Source organism: Palaemon carinicauda, chromosome 13, assembly GCF_036898095.1.
Source record: "Palaemon carinicauda isolate YSFRI2023 chromosome 13, ASM3689809v2, whole genome shotgun sequence".
NCBI classification, from domain to species: Eukaryota; Metazoa; Arthropoda; class Malacostraca; order Decapoda; family Palaemonidae; genus Palaemon; species Palaemon carinicauda.
The window spans coordinates 95,580,572-95,605,571 of NC_090737.1; the positions used below are offsets into that span (position 1 = coordinate 95,580,572).

At 36.5% G+C, this 25,000-nt stretch overlaps 1 protein-coding gene across 1 annotated transcript in view; it reads right to left on the reverse strand.

The window, feature by feature from the left end:
* Window positions 1–662: 662 nt before the first annotated feature.
* The window catches only part of LOC137651717 (serine-rich adhesin for platelets-like), a 77,620-nt gene continuing 53,282 nt past the window's right edge, over window positions 663–25,000 (reverse strand). Inside the window, exons 3-18 of the mRNA XM_068384937.1 lie at window positions 24,890–24,964; window positions 23,765–23,824; window positions 19,617–19,723; window positions 19,292–19,379; window positions 18,680–18,816; window positions 18,021–18,168; window positions 15,877–16,182; window positions 14,112–14,205; window positions 12,182–14,046; window positions 11,792–12,013; window positions 10,434–11,681; window positions 10,107–10,328; window positions 6,104–9,964; window positions 5,621–5,842; window positions 3,107–5,372; window positions 663–2,914 (exon numbers count right to left, since the gene is read on the reverse strand). Coding sequence (XP_068241038.1) covers window positions 2,821–2,914; window positions 3,107–5,372; window positions 5,621–5,842; window positions 6,104–9,964; window positions 10,107–10,328; window positions 10,434–11,681; window positions 11,792–12,013; window positions 12,182–14,046; window positions 14,112–14,205; window positions 15,877–16,182; window positions 18,021–18,168; window positions 18,680–18,816; window positions 19,292–19,379; window positions 19,617–19,723; window positions 23,765–23,824; window positions 24,890–24,964 — 11,015 coding nt within the window. The 3' untranslated portion in view covers window positions 663–2,820. The remainder of the gene's footprint in view (window positions 2,915–3,106; window positions 5,373–5,620; window positions 5,843–6,103; window positions 9,965–10,106; window positions 10,329–10,433; window positions 11,682–11,791; window positions 12,014–12,181; window positions 14,047–14,111; window positions 14,206–15,876; window positions 16,183–18,020; window positions 18,169–18,679; window positions 18,817–19,291; window positions 19,380–19,616; window positions 19,724–23,764; window positions 23,825–24,889; window positions 24,965–25,000) is intronic.

Below are 25,000 nucleotides of genomic sequence, written 5' to 3' on the forward strand. Positions count from 1 at the left end.
GACACACGAGTTTCTGCTAACTAGGCAACACCAACCATATTGCTACGACTGTTTGGTACCCTTGACAGTAAGGCATATGTTGACTGAATGCCCCACTTACAGTACCAAAAGCAATAGATGTCTGTTTGAGGCTTGAGGTGAGGATGGCGGATTCATCTTTACCAAGATTCTTAGGCAGGATATGTTGTTCTATGCTAGTGTTATTTATAGATTTATTTCTTAAGCAGGTCATATGAAACTATACTAAATTTTATCAGGACATCTTTGCTTACATGGTTTTAAATTAAGTACTCTTTTATTCTTTATAAGAAACGATATCGGTGTCAATGACCTTCGATGTCAGGATACCAGAGAATTTGCAACCAGTCAATCAATCAATCAATCTGAGTTCTTAGTGATACTGTGCAATTTAATATGCATTCAGTACTCCATTGATTTGACATCTTTCTCGCTTTTCTAACAGGTAATTGTTTAATTTTATGTTGATATAAATAATCTTGAATCTCTTATTTTTGCATATCCCTCCTTGTAGTGCTGTTCTATTCATAGAATTGGCCCAATAATATGACGTTCATTACTGTGTTTTTTTCTCTTATCGTAAACACGAAGTCAAATAAAAGGAAAGTAACAAGAAATTAATTTCTTATTTTATTCACATTTTATACAAGTAAAAAAAGCTTACAAAGGGTACATCATAATAAATGAACGCTGACAAGAGCTGTACATAATATATTATAAATGGAATAAAATGCAGTGGAAATAGTATTGGAATAAATAATATAAAAATGCACTTAAGTTATCACACTTGGAAAGAATACTGTTTCTTAGACATTTATTTTTTTTGAACTGCACAATACCAAAGAGACTGCTGCTGCATTGAAGCAGTGACTTGATTATGGCAGTTCATTTCTACAAGCTAATCAGATTGATCATTAAACTTTAATCACTCGTCAGACACAACCCTGAAGATTCATGTGATGTTACCTTCATTTTCAAGCTCTGAAACTCTAATTGGCTTGCCTAAATACCACAGCGTAGTCTGACTTAGCCAATGAGAGCTCTGAAACAAAGGAAGCTCCAGTGGTCAGTAGGCCTGAATCTAATACAGATTTGCCTGGTCAGTCTGGCGTCTTCAGTCCTAAGCAGGCAATGAGTATTACACATGGATTTTTCTCATGTATTCAACAATCACGACTCATAATCTCTATAAAATATTACACAAGCCAAACTTATTCTTAACGAAGGCTAGCGTCAATCTTACAAAGCCATCCAAAATCTTAAACGTATTTCCCCTGACCACCAAAGCAAAACTTCCACTGAGGCTTAACTAGACTGAGATTGAGCGCTGGTGGCGATGGGTGTATGGCAGGAATACTTGGAATGCGCGGAAATTCTTGGATTGTGCTGGAAATGGATAGATGAATATGGATTCTCGAAAAGTTTGAAAAACTTACTCATTTTCTGCTGGCAGTTATATTTACCATTTAAGCTTCCCAAATCAATTAAAAGAGTTTTTAAGAGGCAATGGTCTTAACTGAAATCTCCGATTACTACTCTGATAGTTAAATAGCCTCTATTTATTACGAGTGCAAATTAGAGCAATCTTTTCCGAATTAACATTAAGCCGCAGATGTAATTATACGTAATTATATGTAAATAATAGTGGTTTGGCACCAGTTCAGGGAAAGGTTTGGCCGACGCATACGGTATGTTGTTCACAGGGACTTGGAATGTCTTAGAACGACAATTGCAATAAATCCTCGTCAACGGTGTACTGAATTTAATAAAAACATTGGTACACTCTTCTAACTTATGAAAATTTTGGTAATTGTTAACTGATTAAGTATATCAATAATGCCCATTTTCAATACTATCAAAATATACACTTGGACTTCAAAATAAAGTTCCTAAAAGTCCCCATGCAAGTGACAAATAGGAAAAAATATTTCTGCAACATTGTCTTCACCTCTTCGATGCTGCGTTTAATTTAAACAAAACAAAATGTCCCTTTTCTTCAAGCAGCATCAGTTAAATCTCTTGAAGAAAATAAAGCCATTGACATGGTTTCTTTCTAGGAATATGGAAACATTCTTACTAACATTATGTCAACCTTGTAACCTTATTAAGCAAATTGAAGAGGAATAGCAGGTGTACAGAGAGACATAAAAGATCCTTTGTGGTAACAAGTGCTCGAGGGACTAAGACAGAAAAATGCCATTTGTAATGCCTCCGAAGTAAATGCGAAATGACTGGAAGGACGTCAGCAAAACCAAGTACTTAGTGGATAAAAAAAGCAGTTTACAAAAGAAAGTGCTTTACGTTTGCCATAAACTGTCTGATGTGTCGTCTTATAACAGAACTTCAGTGGCACCTGTATCACACACACACAAACAGCAGACAAACGGACACAGATATCCCACACAAATACGCTTTAAGAAAAATAAAAGAAGCATCTTGGCACTACTATAACTTCTATAGATTTTCACACACACAGATACTTAGACGTCACTCCTTACTAACACAGACTTGCTATTTGAGCGTTATAGACACATGGCTATACTAATATAGATAATTAGGAAGACAAATCCTTTCAGGCTTACTTTCTTGCATACATCATTTAGCTAATCAGAAAATTGCCAGGGTCAAAGTCTCCCCTTCCTAATGTGTCATGTGATAGATGCTTCTAACTATAACACTTATAAAAGCACCATGGTAGAAGTCTTAAAAATATGGATTACTCAATGATGTAATTAAGAAAGAGAAATAATTGTGGTGGGAAGCTTTATACGGGGTATGAGAGGCCCCGTACATTCAATATCTTCACCGTCTGTATTTTGTTCTCAAAATCTTCCTTAGCACTTGCTGGGCTTCACAGTCCTTAGGATCACATGCCATCATACCCTTCTCACCACACCTGGAAAAATAAGTTAATAGATGAAAGATTTGTATTCCATCTAGGAAACAATGGTTTTAAATTATATAACCCATATCCTTTAGTACTGCCTTGTACTATCGTTAAATTAAAGCTTGTTGTATCATTAACATAACTAAAACATTATCTCAGAATTAACTTATCTTTTTTAATAAAATGCTCTGGATTACTAACCTGCATTCTAGACATGGACCTGATGCTTCTTCAACTAGCTCACCAATGTTGTAATGGCGATCAGCAATTTCGCACATTGCCACAGTCTTGGTACTACTGATTGAAGGATAAAATGGTATTGGTGTTGTTGTGGTGGTGACATTGATAACAGCTTGTGTAACTGGACATTCATAGCGTGGACAACAAAAACCAGCAATAGGTTCTTCATAACAGCCTGGTATAGGAGGAGGACAAGATTGCTGTAAGCATATTATATCGCCACGGAAGCAGAAACAGAAGTCACAAGGATCATCTCGAGGAATCTGTTGTGCAGAGACATATACTTTGCCATCAAAGAGGCAAGCTCCAGGTCCTAATACAAATTCTGTGGTGGATTCTGGTTTGACAGATGATGTACTGGTTGTAGGATACGTTGGAGAAGTCAGGCCTGGATATGGAGGGAATGGTTTTGTACTTATTACAGACATGGAATCGTCATCTGTTCCTGTTGAGGATGAGGAAGCTGGTTTTTCTGTTGCAGGTGTAGAATAGTCAGTTGTTGAATTTGAGAAAGATGAAGTTGGTAAATTAGTAGATAAAGGCACTGAAATCTGTGGTGTAGATGAAGAAGGGTCAGGGAAAACAATAGGATATCCAGCTGTGGTTGCTTCTTCACCTCCTGTTACTGTATGTGCTATGTTATCAGTTGGTTCTGTTGTACCTGGATATTTCCCAGAAGAGGTATCAGAAGCAGTGGAGCTAGTCCCAGTAATATTATGGCCCGAAGACACTGTTATGGGTGAGTCGGATGAAGTTGTCATTGTTATCGGGCCATCACCAGTTACCTTATCAAAATCATTTGTAAACTCTCCTGGATATTTTCCTGTTGAGGAAGGAATGTCATCTGTTACTGGTTTACCTTCAGTAATAAAGATATCTGCACCAGTAATTTCAGTAACAGCAATAGCTAAAGTAGTTTCTGTTGAATTAACTGATACTGTGAGATCAGTTTGAGTGGATGGCAAATCTGTAGAATCTGTATGTGCTATGTTATCAGTTGGTTCTGTTGTACCTGGATATTTCCCAGAAGAGGTATCAGAAGCAGTGGAGCTAGTCCCAGTAATATTATGGCCCGAAGACTCTGTTATGAGTGAGTCGGATGAAGTTGTCATTGTTATTGGGCCATCACCAGTTACCTTATCAATATCATTTGTAAACTCTCCTGGATATTTTCCTGTTGAGGAAGGAATGTCATCTGTTACTGGTTTACCTTCAGTAATAAAGATATCTGCACCAGTAATTTCAGTAACAGCAATAGCTAAAGTAGTTTCTGTTGAATTAACTGATACTGTGAGATCAGTTTGAGTGGATGGCAAATCTGTAGAATCTGTATGTGCTATGTTATCAGTTGGTTCTGTTGTACCTGGATATTTCCCAGAAGAGGTATCAGAAGCAGTGGAGCTAGTCCCAGTAATATTATGGCCCGAAGACACTGTTATGGGTGAGTCGGATGAAGTTGTCATTGTTATTGGGCCATCACCAGTTACCTTATCAAAATCATTTGTAAACTCTCCTGGATATTTTCCTGTTGAGGAAGGAATGTCATCTGTTACTGGTTTACCTTCAGTAATAAAGATATCTGCACCAGTAATTTCAGTAACAGCAATAGCTAAAGTAGTTTCTGTTGAATTAACTGATACTGTGAGATCAGTTTGAGTGGATGGCAAATCTGTAGAATCTGTTGTTAATGGTGACACTGAGGAAAAATGTATGGTGTCATTATTTGTATCACCAGGAGGTACATCTGTCACAAAACCAGTAACAGTAGAGGAATCTGTAATTCCTGGCTTGTCTATTGAATGAATGTCATCAGGATCATTCTCACTAATCTGTGGTATATTATCACTGCCTGTGGTGAAATTCATATTTTGAGTATATGTTTCTTCTGTCACTGTTACAATTGGATTCCAAGTTGTATCCAAGCCATCGGTTGCAACAGATGCCTCTGTAATAGTGGCAGTACCTTTATGTTCACTAGTAAGTGTTGATTCTAAGCCATCGGTTGCAACAGATGCCTCTGTAATGGTAATAATATCTTGATGTTCACTAGTGACTGTTGAGCTTGACATTTCGGTAACCAAGGGACGTCCAGTAACTGTAATGGTGCTAAATGTAGGAGAGCTTGTAATTAGTATATCACCATTGTCTGAAGTTTCATTTGCTCCAACTGAAGTAGTTTCTATAACTCCAGGTGTTACTATATTTTCAAAGTTGTTTGTTGGTTCAACTGGAAAAAAAATAATACATAATTTTCATAATTTACATATTTTTGTAGAAGTTAGGATTTTGTGACCTAGCCAATTTAACTAGTTCAAATAGTCAAGCTGAATTTATGCTAGTATGATTATATGTTTAAACAATAAAAATCGTTCTTAAAATGATTGAGAAAATGAATTAAAGTCTACAGAATTAATAAGTAGAAGTTATCAAAATCACATAATGATTATGAATGCAGAAAATAGAATTTCAACTTACCACATTCATATCTATCTGGACAGCATGAAGTATTAGACTTTGAAATAGGTTGACAGTTATCCCCAGGAGAAATACACTGCAACTGAGCACATACAATTTCACCTCCCAAGCAATAGCAATCTGTGCATTCATTCAGACTTGGTACATATTCACCATCAGTGTAGATTTCACCATCACTTGTGCATGGAGGCGACTCTGTTTCTGGTAAATCTGTTGGTTGAGCTGAAAGATAAAAGTTGTCAGTATTTCTATAGACTGAATGGCATAGCCTGCTTTCAATTAAACCAAAACCATTTATTTGACACAGATTTCGCTATTGAACAAGTTTGATTAGTCATCAGGTGATGAGCATCAGCATTGAAAACTAAGACATTCATTACTAGTGGATCTTTGATTTTTATTGGGTTTTAAATAGGAGACTGAGTTAAACTCGATGAAAGATGGATTAATCTTCAATAACATCAGGGCAAAAACTGTACTTACTACAATTGTAGGATGGGCAGCATTCATCAGTGGAAGGAATTGAACTACACCGAAGGAATCCTGGTGGTGCAGTACAAGATGGTTTTTGACATAAAACCATGCCATTGCTACACTTACAGTTTTCTTGGCATAGAGAGGATGAAGGCACATTAGTATCATTTTCATAGAAAATTTCACCAATTAAGCATCCTGAACTGTCCTCTGCTGTTGGCTTCTCACTTGTATCTTTCATTATATCTGTAGTTTGAACACTTGTATCTTCAGGGTACTCAGTAGATTCTGTTTCAGTGATTATTGGGAACTCTGTGGATGTTTGTTCAGCTATAAAATTGTCTTCAGTGCTTGTACTTACACTTGGAAAACTTATATCATTAGGATACGTCGTAGATGGGGTTTCAGTTTCTACTGTGGATGTTTCACTAATTCCTGCAGAAGGTTCTGAAGTATAATAATCTGGTTTGGTTGTAAATTTGCCATCGGTGTCTTCATTATCTCCTCCACTTATAATCTGATCCTCGTTTGTATCTTCAGGGTTCTTCGTAAATTGGGTTTCATCTTCTACTGATAACACTGTAGAAGTTTCAGTAATTCCTATAGGCTCACTGGGGCCGTCAGTACCTTCACTTGCAGTTGGATCCTCAGTTGTGAAACTTGGAAAACTTGTATCATCAGTGTACATCGTAGATGGGTTTTCAGTTTCTACTGGGAACGCTGTGGGTATTTCAGTGATGATTCCTGCAGTAGGTTCTGTAGTATGATAAGGTAATTCTGTCGTATATTTGCCATCGGTATCTTCATTATCTCCTCCACTTACACTCTGATCCTCTGATCCTACTGGTAACACAGTAGAACTTTCAGTAATTGGTACAGAGGGTTTTGAAGTATAATTAGGATATTCGGTTGTATATTCCTCATCTGTAGTCTCACTTGGGCCGTCAGTACTTTCACTTACACTTGGATCCTCAGTTGTGAAACTTGGAAAACTTGTATCATCAGTGTACATCGTAGATGGGTTTTCAGTTTCTACTGGGAACTCTGTGGATATTTCAGTGATTCCTGCAGTAGGTTCTGTAGTATAAGGTAATTCTGTCGTATATTTGCCATCGGTATCTTCATTATCTCCTCCACTTACACTCTGATCCTCTGATCCTACTGGTAACACAGTAGAACTTTCAGTAATTGGTACAGAGGGTTTTGAAGTATAATTAGGATATTCGGTTGTATATTCCTCATCTGTAGTCTCACTTGGGCCGTCAGTACTTTCACTTACACTTGGATCCTCAGTTGTGAAACTTGGAAAACTTGTATCATCGGTATACATCGTAGATGGGTTTTCACTTTCTACTGGGAACTCTGTGGATATTTCAGTGATTCCTGTAGTAGGTTCTGTAGTATGATAAGGTAATTCTGTCGTATATTTGCCATCAGTATCTTCATTATCTCCTCCACTTACACTCTGATCCTCTGATCCTACTGGTAACACAGTAGAACTTTCAGTAATTGGTACAGAGGGTTTTGAAGTATAATTAGGATATTCGGTTGTATATTCCTCTTCTGTAGTCTCACTTGGGCCGTCAGTACTTTCACTTACACTTGGATCCTCACTTGTGACACTTTGAAAACTTGTATCATCAGTATACATCGTAGATGGGTTTTCAGTTTCTACTGGGAATTCTGTGGATATTTCAATGATTCCTGTAGAAGGTTCTGTAGTATAATCATATGGTTTGGTTGTATATTTGCCATCAATGTCTTCATTATCTCCTCCACTTATACTCTGATCCTCGCTTGTATCTACAGGGTACTTTGTAAATTGAGTTAAAATTTCTACTGGTGACACTGTAGTAGTTTCAGTAATTCCTACAGAAGGTTTTGAAGTATAATTAGGTGATTCAGTTGTATATGTGTGTTCCGTAGGCTCACTGGGGTCGTCAGTGCCTTCACTTACACTGGGATCCTCGCTTGTGACATTATGATCCTCATTTGAGTCACCTGTAACTAAAGGATACTTTGTAGATGGGATTTCTGTTTCATTAATTCCTCCTGAAGTTTCTGTGGTAGACGACGTTTCATGACTGAGTATTATAAGTGTGGAAGACTCAGTTGTCATAGAACCTTGATGTACAGTGTTTGATCCTTCTCCTGATATTGGTACTGTGTCACTTATCAGTGCTATTTCTGTTGTTGTCTCATAAGTGTTTGGTATTTCTGGGAAGAGTGTGGTAAAATGCCCCGAAATGACTGTGGATGTCTTCTGACTGCTTGGTAATGCAGGTGAGTCTGTAGGAGTATAATCTGATGAAATATGTGTATTGGTTGAATCTCCTTGGTCTACAGTAGATAAACTGTCCATGGAAGTTAGTTCATCAGTTATATCTCCACCCACTTGAGGTGTAGTATAAATGTCAATTGTATAGGGAGTTGTCTCATAAAGAGGATCTACTGACCCCATACCTGAAATTTCTGTAGAAACAGTTACATCTACTGGTGCTACTGTAGTAGAAGGTATTGTCACTGATACCTCATTCTCTGAAGTCTGGTTATCAGATGCCTCTGATCCATCATCAGTAAGTGGATATTGAGGTGTTGTTTCAGTGGATATTTGTGTGTTATTGGGGTATTCAGTACTGGATCCATATCCTGATGGGTCCCTTGTGGATATCACATCACCAGTAGGTGGTGTTTCTTCTTCTGGGTACTCAGTCGTTGCTTTGTCAGTGTAACTTGAACTGTCAGTTGTCTTGCCAGTAATTTCTGTTGAAGCATCAAGTTCATTATCAATGGGTGTAACTTCTGTTAATGGATCAGTAGACTCTGTTGTTACAGTTTCTTCAGTTAGGTATGTGACAGTTGATGAACCAAATCCTTCTTCACTTGGAATGTCTGTTGTTACAGTTTCATTAGATATGAATGTGGCAGTAGTTGAAACAAAGTTTTCTTCACCTGATCCTTCAACAGGATCAGTGATGTCTGTTATATTTTCTTCAGGTAGGTATGTGCCAGTTGTTGTATAAAAATCTGTTTCAGTTGACCCGTCAACGGTACTAGTAATGTCTCCTGTTCCAGTTTCCTCATATATTTGTGTTACAGTTGTCGAACCAGGGGTTGTAGGAAATAATATTGGGTGCTGTGATGGTAGATAGTCATCTGTGTATTCCACTGATGATCCATCAGTTGGAGTTATTGTAGGAACTTCATCACTTTCTGATGTTTTGTCTGTAAAAGTAACCATAGTGCTTTGTGGGTAATCAGTAGATATACCAGGAATTCCTGATTGATCCACTGTAGACTCTACACCTCCATATCCAGGATATTCTGTAGATGATAAGTCATTGTCACTTGGGTAAATAGTAGATGATTCATCAGTCACTGTGGGTGAGGTTGATTCTGTATAATCAGTAAATTCTGATGCAGATGAAGTATTAGTTTGTTGGTGATCCAAGGAAGTAAAAGGTGTAGTTGCTTCATTATCACTTGGCTTATAACTAGTCTCTACAAATCCAGCATCTGTAGCTGAATCTTCAGATGTGGCCTCATCTACTGCTGTTGATGAAAGTGTCACATACCAAGGAGTTGATAACTCTACTTCAGCATAGGTTGTTGTATCATATTCAGTATTAGAAATACCATCAGAAACATTCACTACTTCAGTAGTTGAATAGGTCTGATCAGGATATGTAGATGTAGTTGAATAGGTCTGATCAGGATATGTAGATATGTCAACTTTGGTTGGGTCTGTTGGAAATTCATTGATTGTTGTTGCTCCGTTTCCCTCTGTAGTTTCGTAGGCTTCTGTTGTAGTTTCAATGATAATCACATCTTGATCATCTGGTTGAGGTGTAGTGTTGTCTTCAGAGTCATCTGCAATAGTTAAAATCAATTAAACTCCTTAAGTTATCTAGTAGTAAAATATGATGAATTTAAAATCCGCTTTACTTATATTGATACAGTGTGCTCATGATGAAATATAAAAAAAAAATTCATTAGATACAAAATTTCTTACCACATTCATAGATTTCTGGACAACAACTTCCTTCTCGAATACTAATGATTTTGCAGTTCTTACCCATAGGTTTTGGGCATTCTAATGTTGCACAAACAACTTCCCCATTGAGGCAGTAACAGTCTGTACATATGTCTTGACTAGGGACAAACTCACCATGGGTGAATATTTTCCCATTTTCCAAACAAGTAGAAGTTTCATTGTTGTTTGGAGTTAGTGAAGCTGGAAGAAGAATATTACGTTAGTCACCTTTTACTTTATGTAGCTTACTTGGTCTTTATTCTTATGATACAGAAGAGTCCTCAAGAAAATGTTAGATGTACTTACGACAATTATATGTTGGACAGCATTGCTCAGGATTCTCGACAGCTTCACATCGGAAGACAACTGGCGGTGGTGATGGACATGGTTTGAGTGTACATGATATAATGCTGTTATGACAAGTACACGATTCCTGGCAAAATGTTCGGGTTGGTATATCTTCACCATTGGCATAAGTAGTATTGTTGACCAAGCAACTACCTTCTCCAGGGATGCCTGCAAGAGAGGGTGGCTTTGTTTCAAAATGCTCAGGCCCATTGTCTGGTGTGCTAGTTGAAATCACACTACTTTCTGTTCCATTTATAGTGTTCCCTATATCAGAGTCAGGGCCAGAGTCAAATTTATTACCATCGTCGCTTGTGGTCGGAGTTCCCTCAGTTGTAGAAGCATCAATTAAGGTTGTCTGATATTCACTATCAATACCTGGTTTATCTGAGTCTGTTGCATTTTGATTATTAGATACTTCATTACCTGTTTCAACTGAAGACGTAGTTGAAATTATTTCATCATCCTCTGTAGCTGGCTTATCAGTATTGGCAATATCTCCAGCATCTGTATTGGAACTTGATTCACCGTAAGAAGGGGTAGAGGTAAGGGTGTCTGCATCACTTTCAGAAATGTCTGTAGTAGCAGATATAGTTGTTTTATATCCATCCTCACTACTAGTGCTAGTGCTAACTCCTTCATCAGGTGTGCTAGAGCTTGGTTTATCAACAGGATCTGTGAATGTATCATTTCCATAATCAGGACCTGGTTTCTCAGGGCTAGTTATGTCACCTGTATCATCTGAATGTGATTCAGTTGCAGGTATGACTGTTGGAGATCCCAATTCATTATCATTACCATGAGAGCCAGTTTCACTAGGCACAGCAGTAGAAGAAATGCCTTCAATAGAAATATTGGTGCTATCTGTTATTGTGACCAGGTGTGTGTCACCACTTTGAGAAGTTTCATTGGTCACCTCCAGTAGACCACTTGAAACACTAACAGTTTCTGAACTTTCTTCCACTTCTTCTGTTGGTGTAAAAGTTGAAGTTATTTCTTCATAATTTTCTGTGGTTGTCAACATAGGGGTTGTCATCTTAGCACTGTCAGGAGCTGTTGTTCGAGTTTCCATGGCAGAAATTGGACCTGTCATCATATCTGGAGATTCGGTAGATTGACTGGCAGAAACTGTATTGGTAGTTATTGGAGTTACTTGTTCATCAGTATCATTAGTCTTTATCTGGTCTTCTATTTCAGGCATAACAGATTCTGCAAAAGATAAGGAAGGGTTTATGATTTATCTCCCTTTTTATTAATATGTAACTAAATTAGATAATTGTATTGAAGCAATATCAGTTAAGAATTGAAAATTTACCTACCACACTGGTATTTAGTTGGGCAGCAGCTACCTGGTGGTCTTTCTATTGGATGGCAATTTTGTCCACTTGGTGTTGAACATTCAAGGTTAGCGCATATAACATCTCCATTCAAACAGTAACAGTCAGTACACAGATCATGGCTAGGAACATATTCACCTTCTGAGTACTGTTCGTATTCATGAATACACCCTGAAGATTCTGTAGTATTTGTTTCAACTGGAGCTGTAAAATAAAGCATAAATATTTGTCATTGATAATGATATGGTATGAATTGCACATTTATGATAGATATAACAGACCAGCTTGATAAAATAAAATATTTTACAAGAATTTTTGGTGTTTATTTCAACTATCAAAGTTTGACATAATTTTGAACTACAAGTAACTTACGACATGTATAACTTGGACAGCATTCGCCTTCAGGGATACTAGATGCACATCGTAGAAAAGTAGGTGGTGCTGGAGGGCATACTAGTAGCTTACAGGAAACATTTCCATTGTAACATACACAGCTTTCTTGGCACTGAGAGCTTACTGGAATTGAAGATCCATTATCATATTCATATCCATTCACCAAACAAGTAAATATTGTTTGAGTGCCATTAACTGGAGATTCAGTTAGTTCTCCTTCAATTGATGAAACTGTGGATACATAACCTTCTGTTGTTGAAAAAGTGTATGGTTCATATGTACTTGTAGTATACATAGTAGTTGCAGCATCAACTACTGCTGTTTCAGTTCCAACTGGAAATTTGATAGGGTGCAGGGTTGAATCTGTATTTGTTGGTTCTTTCTCGCTTGTTGTTTCTATGGTAAAGAAGTCGTCTGTTGTGTCAGTAAATGTCACAGTAGATGTTTCAACTTCAGCTGGTTTCTCAGATTGAATTTCCTGAGTAGGTGTACTTGTTGTTTTACTGTCATTTGTAGGAATGTCTGTTGCGCTTTCAGAGGTGGGTTTTTCTGATGATATTGCACCATCAATAGGCTCAGCAATAGATGTTGCACTGTCAATGGAAATATCAGATGGTTTAGTGCCATCATAGATCTCAGTAGATCCTGTGATTTCATCTGTGGACATAGTCCCATCTGTTACTGGACCTGTTGGTTCGTCATTTACTTCCTCATCTATAGGTTCTGTATCAGCTGTAGTCTTGATGGTAGTAATTTCAGTGGCATCCTTATCAGTTGAGGATATCTCTCCTTCATAATCTGAATAAGTGTAGGTTTGATTCACTTCTGGTAAATCAGTAGGTTTAACTGGCATATTAGTACTGCTTTGAGAAGGAGTTTCAGTGGTTATCCCATTTTGATCGGAAACACTAGTAACTGTTTCAATAGATGCTTCATTATCAGATCCAGATGGTATAAATGATGGTGTAACAGTAGGGAGGATGACAGTTGCAGCAGTTACATCCGTTGAATCTCCACTTACAGGTGATTTTTCACTATCATCCTCTGTTGTTCCATCAACAGATACCTCACTTTCAGGAATTTCAGTAGTATGTGTACCATCTGTTTGTGTATCATCAACAGTAAATGTTTCATTATCAGATCCAGATTGTATAAATGATGGTGTAACATCAGGAAGGATGACAGTTACATCCGTTGACTCTCCAGTTACAGGTGATTTTTCATTATCATCGCCTGTTTGTGTTTGTGTATCACCATCAGTTTCTAATTTTTCAGTTGATGGCCCACTTTCGGTTGTGATATCAGTGGAGGTCTCTTCAATTATGGATCCATTACTAGTAAATTCGTCACCAGGTCTGGTTGTTGAGTCGTCAGTAATTTTGTCATTGTCTCCCAGTTTATCAGTTACGGAATCACTCTCAACAGGTATATATGGTTTCAAGGTACTAGATGGTTCAACTCCAGATTCTGGTGAGTAGTCGTTAGTTGAGGTCTCATCAGGTACTTTAGATGTGGTTTCATTTGAAGGCATAGATGTTGCTGATCCAATGTGTATTGGTTTCTCTGAAGTCTGAGAATCAATAAAGGAATTATCTCCATCAGCTTGAATACCAGTGCCATTTGGACTTTCTGGTGCCATAGTACTTATCTGGCTATCACTTATTCCTGTTGAAGTCTCTGTAGAAACAGTGTGCGCAGTTTCTTCATAGATTTTTGTACTTGTTTTTGCCTGATCATCATCAGTAGTAATTCCAGTTGTTTGATATGTCTGTTCTATACTTTCAGTAGGTTTGCCAGTTCCAGTTTCAATTTGGAAAGGCTTAATTGTTGTCTCTCCTGATGTACTTATATCAGTTGTTTCTTCAAACTTAGTGGTGTATGTTGAACCGTCCAGTCCACCCCCACTCACCGATGTTGGAAAGATAGCAAAGCTTCAGTGGTAGTTACTGCATATACCTCTGTTGTATTGCTAACTGTCACTGGTGTTACCTCAGGACGGTCTGCTGTTTAGAAAAAAAGTTTACATTTCAAATTAATTTGGTAATAAAACATATGTGTACCATTAATAATTAAAACTTTAAATCTTTAGTTTGTCTTTATATATAAAATTTTCATTAAACCTTTGTTGATATAGATGTTGCCTATGGAGTTCAAAATAATTATTTTACCTTATGTGCTATATGGGTTTAAATTGATGTTTAGGTTAGTTTGTATGGCACTATGTGTTAAAACATGTTAAAATGCATGCATAGGATTAGGTAAAGTGTTTTAGAAAATAATTTTTGCTAATACTTGTTATAGGGCAGAATATAAGTCACAATAGATACTTCAATCGTATTATTACTGTTCTTCCCAGTTTCAACGTGCTCTGGAGTTTATCATTAAAATGTTAGTATGTATAAGGTGCATTATTACTTAGTCAATATTACTGTATTTTTATGCATATTTCTAATGTGTATGCCAGATGATTTATACAAATATCGGGTTTATAGGGACCCTTTTCGTTATTAGATGTATTTTTAAGCTGTAAAAAGAATTTCTAAATAGTTTGGAAATAGGATTTTGTCGCAAATTCTATTCCCTCTGGTTTGAATATATATCAAATTGATTTTAGAATATTGCTAAAGAAAAAGTGTTTGTGAAAACTATCACGTTTTCTGCCCATGCCTAATTTGTCGAGACAAATGCCTGGCTACTAATATGTAAATGATAATCTGATAGAGCTCATTTTAATAAAATTGTGTATTATGAAGGTGAAAAAGAAAATAATAGGAAACCATATTTATCAATGTATAAGTAAAAATCCAAAAAGCTAATTTTTGTGTAGATTGTTGGCCTAATATATTTAGTTGGGTAAACGTCTTCAGAACTTATAGGGTATGGATTTACTGTGGTTACAAGTATAATTGTCACTAACTTTGATATCAAACCAGTTTAAAGCAATCAATCAGTCAGATATTTATTTTGAAACTTTCATGATATTATGAAAACGGGTTGCTTATCAATTCTTATTTAATGGATTAGTTTACACAGTGCATTGAGACAGTCAGTGTTTTAAGAAGCTAAAAAAAGATCGCAAAAATAACCACCGATTGGGGGATCAGGCTCCTTTCTCTGATCTCGTTTGCCAGTGATTGGGGAAGTATCCCTAGCCAGGGGAACAGGGGCTAATGTATACACTGAACCATCGCCTGGAAGGAACCATTGCAAGTTGATTAAAGAACACTATTTCTTGCTCCTTAAGCAGGGAATATTAACCAAACGTGCAAAAATGTGTTGAAGATTCTGTTAATGTTTGAAACTTCTCCCTTGTTAGTTCACATTAATGGGCAACGCTTCTGTTAAATTTTTATAAAGTATCATTTGCTCAATAGTGATGAACAGCTACCCAGTATTCCAGCGTCCAGTATCGTTATTCTTTTTCCATGACATTGAAAACTGTTAAAGATTTGTAAGAATGAATATGAAGTACAGGCTATTGCATAGAAAATATGTTATAAGTGTTGTTAACCTGTTTATGCCAGTAACTCGTGACAATGATGAACAAGTATATTTAAAGATCATTTACGATGATGATGATAGCAATACAAATTCCCAAAGTGTAAAAATGAATATCCCCTGTATTACAAAATCAAAGAATAATTATACACATTTAATTGTACTTCAATACTTACGACAGTCATAAGCTTCAGGACAACACTGTCCTGGAGCCGGTGTTCTTGGGGTGCAGTTCTCAGACATCTCATCCAAAGGTGACCGGCACTCTTGGATCGCGCAAACAAGATCACTCTTCATGCAGTAGCAGTGTTCACATGGGTCTTCAGTTGGAATTGATGCTCCATCAGCGTAGAACTCTCCTTTGTGCATGCAGCCAATTGATCCCGGGATCATAGTGGTGGTGGCTGGCAGGACTGCAGAATCATTACTTCCAGTAAGTCCTCCTTCAGTTGTGGTTAGGAAGCCTTCTATTTCATCATAAGCTGGTGAGAGAAAAACTTGCTGGTTGGCATACATGGGTCTCACTCTTCAAGATTTATAATATAACTATTTCTATTCAGTAATGTTTTCTTCGCAAGATGTAATACTTTAAAAAAAGAAAATAAACAAGGTCTATGTATATCAAGGTAGCCTGAAAATATTAAACAGTAACCTTGGTCTTTTTTTTTTTTTTTCTTTTTTTTAGATATCCCTAATGTGTAGACCACCGTAGACTGAATAATGCGACAGTATCAGATAACTGGCAGACTATTATTGTATGAGATTAGCTAGGAGTATAATACAGAGCATATTAGTCACTTTTGGTGAAGCGATGAATAAGGAACCCTAAACAGCTTGGGCGAGAGGATTTCTGGTAAAATTTCCATTAGGTTGGAATACTTTACTTGCCCCTACAGAATTAGCTAGTGGTATTGCCAAATTTATGACTGCTCAGTCTATCCCTGTCCCTCGGGTAAAGGAGAGAGGGAGTAGTTATAAACTGGTAAGTAGTTATAAACTGGTAAGGTTGGATGATTACCCATAGAGGTAGTTAGGAAAGGGAGGGGTAGGAAGGGTTGAATCTGCGTAAGTGTGCGTATGTGCGTGCATATTTATAAATATTTAGCCGTTATTTTTAATGGGCCGTGTACACTAGTTAAAAATTGTATTCTGACCTGTGAATAGAATTCAGCTATACTACTATCTAATTTAGTTATCAGCAATTTCTTCAAAAATGTATTGCCTATTATTTGCGTTATTATGGCGTTCCTCTTAAATATGTAAATTTGATTGTCTGTTCATGAGCATAGAAAGTAGTACAAAGTTAATGTTTGGAGCCCTATCAAATGAATTTCCAGTAAACAGCAGAGTTATCCAAGGGATGTGTTGTCACCTTTGTTGTTTATCCTCCTCATGGATTTTGTAAGGCATAGAACAGCTGGGATTGTAACCCATAGAACAGCTGGGAATGATGGAGAAGAATTGGACTGGATTGGTAGCAGGGAATTAACTGACCTAGAGTGTGCTGATAACGCTGTCCTCATTAGCAGAACACCACAGGATTTGCAATGCTTGCTTACCAGAATGCATGGAATAGCACTGGAGGTTAGGCTTCAGATAAATATAAGAAATATAGAGATATGAGAACGGAATATCCAATGGAAGATGAAATATCATTTGAAGGAGAAGGGATTGATGAGTAGGAATAGTTCAAATATTTAGAAACTATGATCTCTAATACAGGGTCCTTAGAATTGGAATTTATTGAAAGATTGAAAAAAAAAAATAAATCAGACAATGGCTAGGTTAAGTAAAATTTGGAAATTGAATCGCCTGAAATTACATCTAAAAATCAGGCTATATATCAGTTTAGTGAGACCAATGTTACATTATGGACATGCGTCGTGTTGACAATGAAACAATATCCAACAAATTTCCTATATTTGAGAACAAAGCCTTTAGAAGAATATTGGCAGTTAAATGGCAGGACAGGATTAGAAATGAAACTATAGGAGATAGTACTCGAGTGCCATATGTGGATGAGATCATGGTGAGAGGTAGATGGGGATGGTTTGGCATGCTTTTCGCATTACCCAAGAGAAATTAGTTCACTCAAATTTTAACTGGGCTCCACGGGAGAGTTGGAAGACCCAGGCTGGCAAGGCTGAGGATTATTAAGGGTGAAGTAGATGATGATGCATAGAGAAGTATTGATGTAAAAGCTCAAGATAGAGACGACTGGCGAAATCTATTCGAGGCCCTTTGCGTCTATAGACGTAGGAGGAGATGATGATGATGATGATTATCTGGAAATTTCCAGATATGCATTGGTATTACTTACCGCATTTGTATCGCACTGGACAGCAGATATTATCTTCAAATACTGGATCGCATCCGTTGACCTTCAAAATACACTCTTGCATTACACAAGCTGTGTGGTTCCTGATACAGTAGCAGAGTTCACAAGGTTTATTTGGCACTCCAGGTACCTGTGGAAAGTTATCAAAACGTGAGAAAGTCTTGTCTTCGTTATAGCTACTTATTTAGTAATCATAAGATTTTGAGGGTCTGGTGTGGGCCTTTTGTATTGTGAAGTGTTCTATAAACCGAACATACAGTACTGATATGGACATCTTTTTTCTCTTTGTCTTTACAGCTTTCCCTTTAATGTATAATAATATTATGATCTTGAATCTATGGTCTGCAGATATCTGCAGCCAATATTATTGAAACTGGGATTGATGGAAGCTCATGGTGCTTACCACCCACCGGAGAGGGGAATTCAAACACATGAGCCAATCAGAATCTAGATGAAAGCTTCAGTGATACGAGCAACGGATATTTACCGTTAACGAAATCTAGACGACAATTAATTCAGCATAATGACAAGTTGAGCATCAAATTTATCTTGGTTCAATTTATGCTGCCATTTTTCTTGTGATCACTCTGGAAAAGGTATGACAAGATATGATCACGAAAATTTATTCCATGAAAACGTACCTGTGCTCCATCTGGATAGTATCGCCCTTCAACCGTGCAACCATGTTCTGTGAATGTGGCCATTACTGCAGAGGACATTACCGGTTCCGGAGTAGTTGTTGACGTCATCATTTGCATGACTTGAAGATTGACAGGCACTAGTTTTGCAAAAGGGAGATTACATAGTCAATAAAAGCTTGCTAGAGTCAAGAGTGCACTAGTTATTTAATCCATTTCTTTTTAGAATTACTTAAAAAAAACATTATCTATTCTATATCAAACAGAATTAGATATTGTTCATGTAGGATTACTTTCAAAATTGAAAAGTTTAACACTATCGGTTTCCTCAATTCTGTTATCACATCCTGCTTAATGTGTAACCTTAACTAGAATCGAACAAAAAGAGTTAAAGCTCTCATTTCTCAAAATATTTGAAGTATAAAAGAAAGTTTCGACAATGTCAAAAAACTTAGTTAATCAACACCATCACTTTTTTTCCAAATTTCCCATACATTTTCTGACATCACAAAAGAGGCAGAAATATCGTGCAATATTTCTAAGCTATTTTTTTTTTTTCTTTTTACTGAATTTAGCAAATATTTTTCTACATTCGGAAATCCTTATCTCTCATACCTTGTGGGCAAGTAATGACAGGGCAACACTGGTCTGGTCTCTTTTCAATGGTGCAGTCTTGCCCAATGGGCTTGCTGAACGGGCACACCTGTAGAAGGGAAAACATTTCATTAGAACAATAAATCGTCATTGTCAAGAATATGAATGCAATCGTATGAAAGCCATGAACTTGCCAGAGCAGCCTTCCCTAGAATAAAAGACTCATTCTTAAGATAATCAAAGAACCTACCTAAAATGATGATGATGGTGATGAACATCAGGAAAACTTATTGAACAATAACTATAGTCCCTCTCAAATGGAAGGCAAATGTCAGAAAGAACTTACCTTGAGATAGCACATGAGCATTGAATTGTGGCAAGTGCAGTTGAGGCAAGGCTCGTTGGTTATGATTCGGTCCCCTTCTTCATAGTGTTGGAACTGGTAGAAACAACCTGAAGACAGAAACAGACCATTAAACCACTGCAGTGTGCTTCAAAATTAAACTATTTGATATACTGCAAGGATCTCGGTGTAATCAGAATTGGAGGTGATGATGGTTTTTTTTTTTTCGTTTTTTTAAGTCTTATTATATTGGGTAATATGGGTTTTTGATTGAAGAGACATTGATGTCTTTTGCAAGGTTAAATTTGGATTTGGTGAATATTTCCATGTAAGTAGGAGTACTAGTGATTCATTACGCTTAGAGACACCAATTCAGTCCAGAGTAGTAATTTCCTTTACCTCTTCCTTAGAAACGAGTTTCCCTGGGAATAGGGGTGAATCCATGAGATTTGGGTGTTATGGATGTATAGTAAAAATGTGTGTAGAGAAAATGCAGATGAAAATCATATCGTGGTTAAGTAAATTCATTTGAAAAATAAAAGCTTCGAAAGAGCCGTCTTTACCTCGAACTTGTATATTTCTTATCAGGGTATGCGAAACCATGAGGTAGTCATTCTCGTATAGTTATTTTTGCATTTTAATAACAAAGAGATGGGTTAATATGTCACGGATTCAGACGTTTTAATCATTCAATTTCTCCGCTTATCAGGGAGAAAGGCTCTCTTGTAATTCATGAAAAAGACTAGAAAATCATCGTTCACGAATATAAGTATCAATGTGCATTCTCTCTCTCTCCCTCTCTCTCTCCCTCTCTCTCTCCCTCTCTCTCTCTCTCTCTCTCTCTCTCTCTCTCTCTCTCTCTCTCTCTCTCAAAAGTATATCATCGTAAGATCTTCTCTATAGATGAAACTTAAGTCTCTTGCCATTCCCATATCACCATTTCTTTGCCATAAGCAGCTCCTCCCTTTTCGTGTTGCCACTCGCTAATTTGCACATTTTAAAATTTTAAGCCTACTCTCTCTCTCTCTCTCTCTCTCTCTCTCTCTCTCTCTCTCTCTCTCTCTCTCTCTCTCTCTCTCTTTTCTTTCAGGTGTTCGCTGTTCAATCTCTTTCTCTCAAAAGGCTATTCATCGCTAAACCCCGCCCCGCTTTTTAGCAGGTCCGATAACTCGTGCAAATTTATTTTCTCGGCTCATGTCCATTCTCCTTGAGATGGAAATTACCTCTAGCCACGTCTCTGCTCAGTAAATGTTGCTGCTATAACGCCTTCAAGCTCATTAGCTCTGTGCATGAGTAGTAAATAGAGCATTATGAAACATGTTTAATTCGAGTGTTCAGAAAAAAACATACAATTGGATTTCTTTTCTTTGTAGTACAAATTAGGCTTGTTCTGACAAATCGGGGAGGGTAGTGTTCCGGCAATTTCCATTCCAGCCGTGCTCCCTAAACAAAATATATACAGTATATATATTTTTAATACTGATTTCCATTGAAAATTTTGAAATTCTAAGGGCTCGTTCATCAGGTTTCCATTCTAACGGGTACGCAAATAGTTTTGGATGCCCAGAATAGCAATAACAACCCAAGGTTTGGTATTCTAGGAATGTGTAGGGGTTTGTTTCTAAGAATTTTGTTGGACGTGAAGACGCAAGAAAACTTGGTATACAAGGATTTTTTTCTCGGCTCTGTTTCAAATAATATTTAATATAATATTAATAGTTGTGTGGAGCACTACTCGTAAAGGGTATTAGAATTTCGATCTCCCTCATGTTCCTTTCGGAAAAATATTACAAACATACCCAAGCCCACACTTCCAAGTCCGAACTTTTATGTTCGACTATACTAAAGGATGTTAAATAGTTTTGCTTTGGTGGCTCGCCACAACTCGCTCATTTGAAACCACAATACTGGGGGGAAATTGGGTTCCCACGAATAATCCTTAAATACTTTGAAATGTGTCTGTTCTCGGGAAGGGGGTAATAACTCCACCATGACCTCTTAAGGAATGTTTGGTTTGGGATGGCTCCTTAATGCAACAAGTCACGAAGATGTGTGGATCTTTTTCAGCTATTTTTGAAGAATATTATTGAATTGAGTAGCCCCGTAAACAATATTTACATTAGTCCTGATTGTGTAATTCGTTATCAAGCAAAAGGTTTGGAATGTCAGCTAAAATATTCTTACAAATTTTAGGAACATTCTTTTGTTTGGTTATTCCATCCTGAGCAATATTGTAGCATTTTTTTATGCAGCATTCGAGGAGCCGGACATCATGATAACTGATGGGAACTTTAAGAAAAGAGAACATAAGTATGAAAGAATTGATAGATGCTCCTTTGAAGGATAAGTGGCGGTCTACGAATGCTGGTATTTGCTCGTAAAATGGAAACTCGTAAAAAATTCAAATAATTCAGGAAACCTCCACAAATCGGTACCCAATACCAAATAGTGTACAGTCATAACTACATCGGACAAAAGGGGACCGATTGTGTTATGGCAATAACAAAAATGTAGGAAACAATATGGCGTTGGCAGGTATTTGCGTTCCGTAGAATTTTAGTCTTTGGGTTGTATGTTGAGGTGTATGAGTGGCAAATGCCAGATATACATAGTTTCAGTAGTAGTGAGGAAATAAAAACGCTTAATAAATGGGCATATTTAGTATAACTGGATCTGCTGTAATCATTTTGCCTCTTAATGTACGTCTTTATCTAAGATTTTTACTTGTGTTCCAATGTATCTTATCCTCTCCAATTCAGCTAAGGTAGAATTGAGGGAGACTCCTGGACTAAATCGTCCTTGATAATGGCATTCTGAACTCCATATGTTGTAGGAGGGAGTGGGAGGAGAAGGTTGGTAAAGGATAGACGTCTTGGGGAAGGAGAACAGATAGGAATAGTTACATGGGTAAAGTTTAATGATAGAAAAACGAAAAATTTCAAAAGTCAATAGTAACTTACTAATATATATATATATATATATATATATATATATATATATATATATATTATATTATATTATATTATATATATATATATATATATTATATATATATATATTATATATATATATATATATATATATATATATATTATATATTATATATATATATATATATATTATATATATATATACATATATTATATATATATATATATATATATATATATATATATATTCTATATATATATATATATATATATATTCTATATATATATATATTCTATATATATATATATTCTATATATATATATATTCTATATATATATATATTCTATATATATATATATATATATATATATATGTGTGTGTGTGTGTGTGTGCATGTGAAATATATGAATTTGAACTTTCAACCTCCCATAACCCGGACTATGAGAACATGAATAGCAAAAACTCGCTCGCCAGAACGCCGCTTAAATGCCTGAACCTTTGAATCCAAATACGAAAAAAAAAAATGACCCTTTTAGAGTTTCATGAAAATAGAAGCTTCGAATCTCTTTACAAGATTGTAGGAAAAGTCTCTCTCGACATCTTAAGCCTTATACAAGGAATGGAATCCTCGGGTACAGGAGCGCCGCTACAATGACTACGTCTAAACAAATACTGTAATTATGGTCTTAATGGCCTTTGGTCACGCAGTAGCTTTAAAGCATTCGTTAAATATCTGGAAGAGCTTCGAAAATTTTTTTTTTTTTTTTTTTTTTTGCTAAAGGATAGGTCCTGTTTAAAACTCTTGTGATATTAAAAAGGTCTATCGCATTCACCACCGAATGGCAATGTTTTGCACTTAAGATTATATAGAATTTTCCAGTAAGTTGACTATCTATTATGACTGGCGTAGCATTCATCTTCAAATTCATTCTGTTACATTCAGCTTTGTTTACAATGTATGCTTTTATGGTATATACTCTGTCTACGACTCAACAAGAGGCTCTCATGAACTGACAATAAAAAAGTCATTGGCATCGATGATGATGTCGACAACTATTCCCGCATTGGAAAAAATTTTCATTTGTATAATTGTTTTGAGTATGTGTGAACTTTACATGTTCTCCGTGTTTGCGTCTTTGTTTACACATACATGAAATTCTAAGTAATTAGAATGGAAGGCAACGCCTTGTTATGAATACTAAATGACGACTTTAACTTACCTCCATCAGGCGAGTCCCAGTTGTGTGGCATGTCTTGTTTGAATAGTGGTCCAATCATGCCTGGAAGGCGTCGGCAGATTATGAGGAGAGAAAAAAAGGCGAATATTAATGCATTATTTTTTACTGAAAAATTAAAGATTTTTTAAAAAATTGAATTGCTTATATTTGATAAGTGGTTTGATTTCATGAATCCCATGTATGTTTAATACCAAAACCTGTTTATCATAGATTAAATGAAAACTGTAGTTATGAAAAAATCACCCCAGTTTTTCCCTGACGTAGTGAATAATGTTGCATTATAGCTCCTAAAAATCAGCTTTATTCTTCGGCATTGAATTCGAGGGATAATGATGACCCGATATGAAATAACACTAGAAACTAGGGAGTTGAAGTGCAAGAGATTAAGAGTTGAAGTGCAAGAGATTAAGAAAGAATAAGAGACAGCCCAGGAGCTGGGAAGTGGGCGGGAGTGAAAGAATTGGGGGAGAAAAAAAGAAGAAAACATCAACAATAGCTATAACGGTAGTGGGATACCGTGACTCTAATCTCAGGTAACATTCAAACCAACCCAAAACATGAGAGTCACTCTCTCAGATGGATTACGGAATATGCCGTTTGAGTACCTTCCGCAAACCATTCCCACCCCCACTCCCTACCCCCGGATCTCCCGATTTCAATTGTGGCTATTTTTCACCACCGCCTTTCTTGCATTCTTACACCTCTCCTCCCACTACCCCCCTGAATAGCTCATGCTTGTGCATTAAAAATTGGTATTAATTTTCTTTCTACAGAGTATTTTATTACAGAAATTATTGTTATCACCTTATCATTACCTTTGCAAGCATATATTCATCTAGATGGCAACATATACGTTTGATCCCATAATTATAGTTATGAGAAATCAATTTGTGATCTAATGCAATTTTGGACGTTTTATCCTAGGTACAACAACAGTTTATTAGCTGCAATAGTTTTATCAGTATATTAACTCTATTCTTAACAGATTATCATCCAACACAAAGGTCACACTGTTGAATGACCTATAAGTAATATAGCTTAACTATCTCATAATTTTGATTTGTCTAATAATTATAATCAATCAATTTACCTTTCCCTTGGCCTTACCTCCTTTTGACGAGTGGAACAGTGTAGAGAGATCGGTCTGTTTTTGCTGTAGGAAGTCATCTGCACTGAATGGAGCTGAAATGAAGCAAGAAATATGTTTAGTGTTTATCT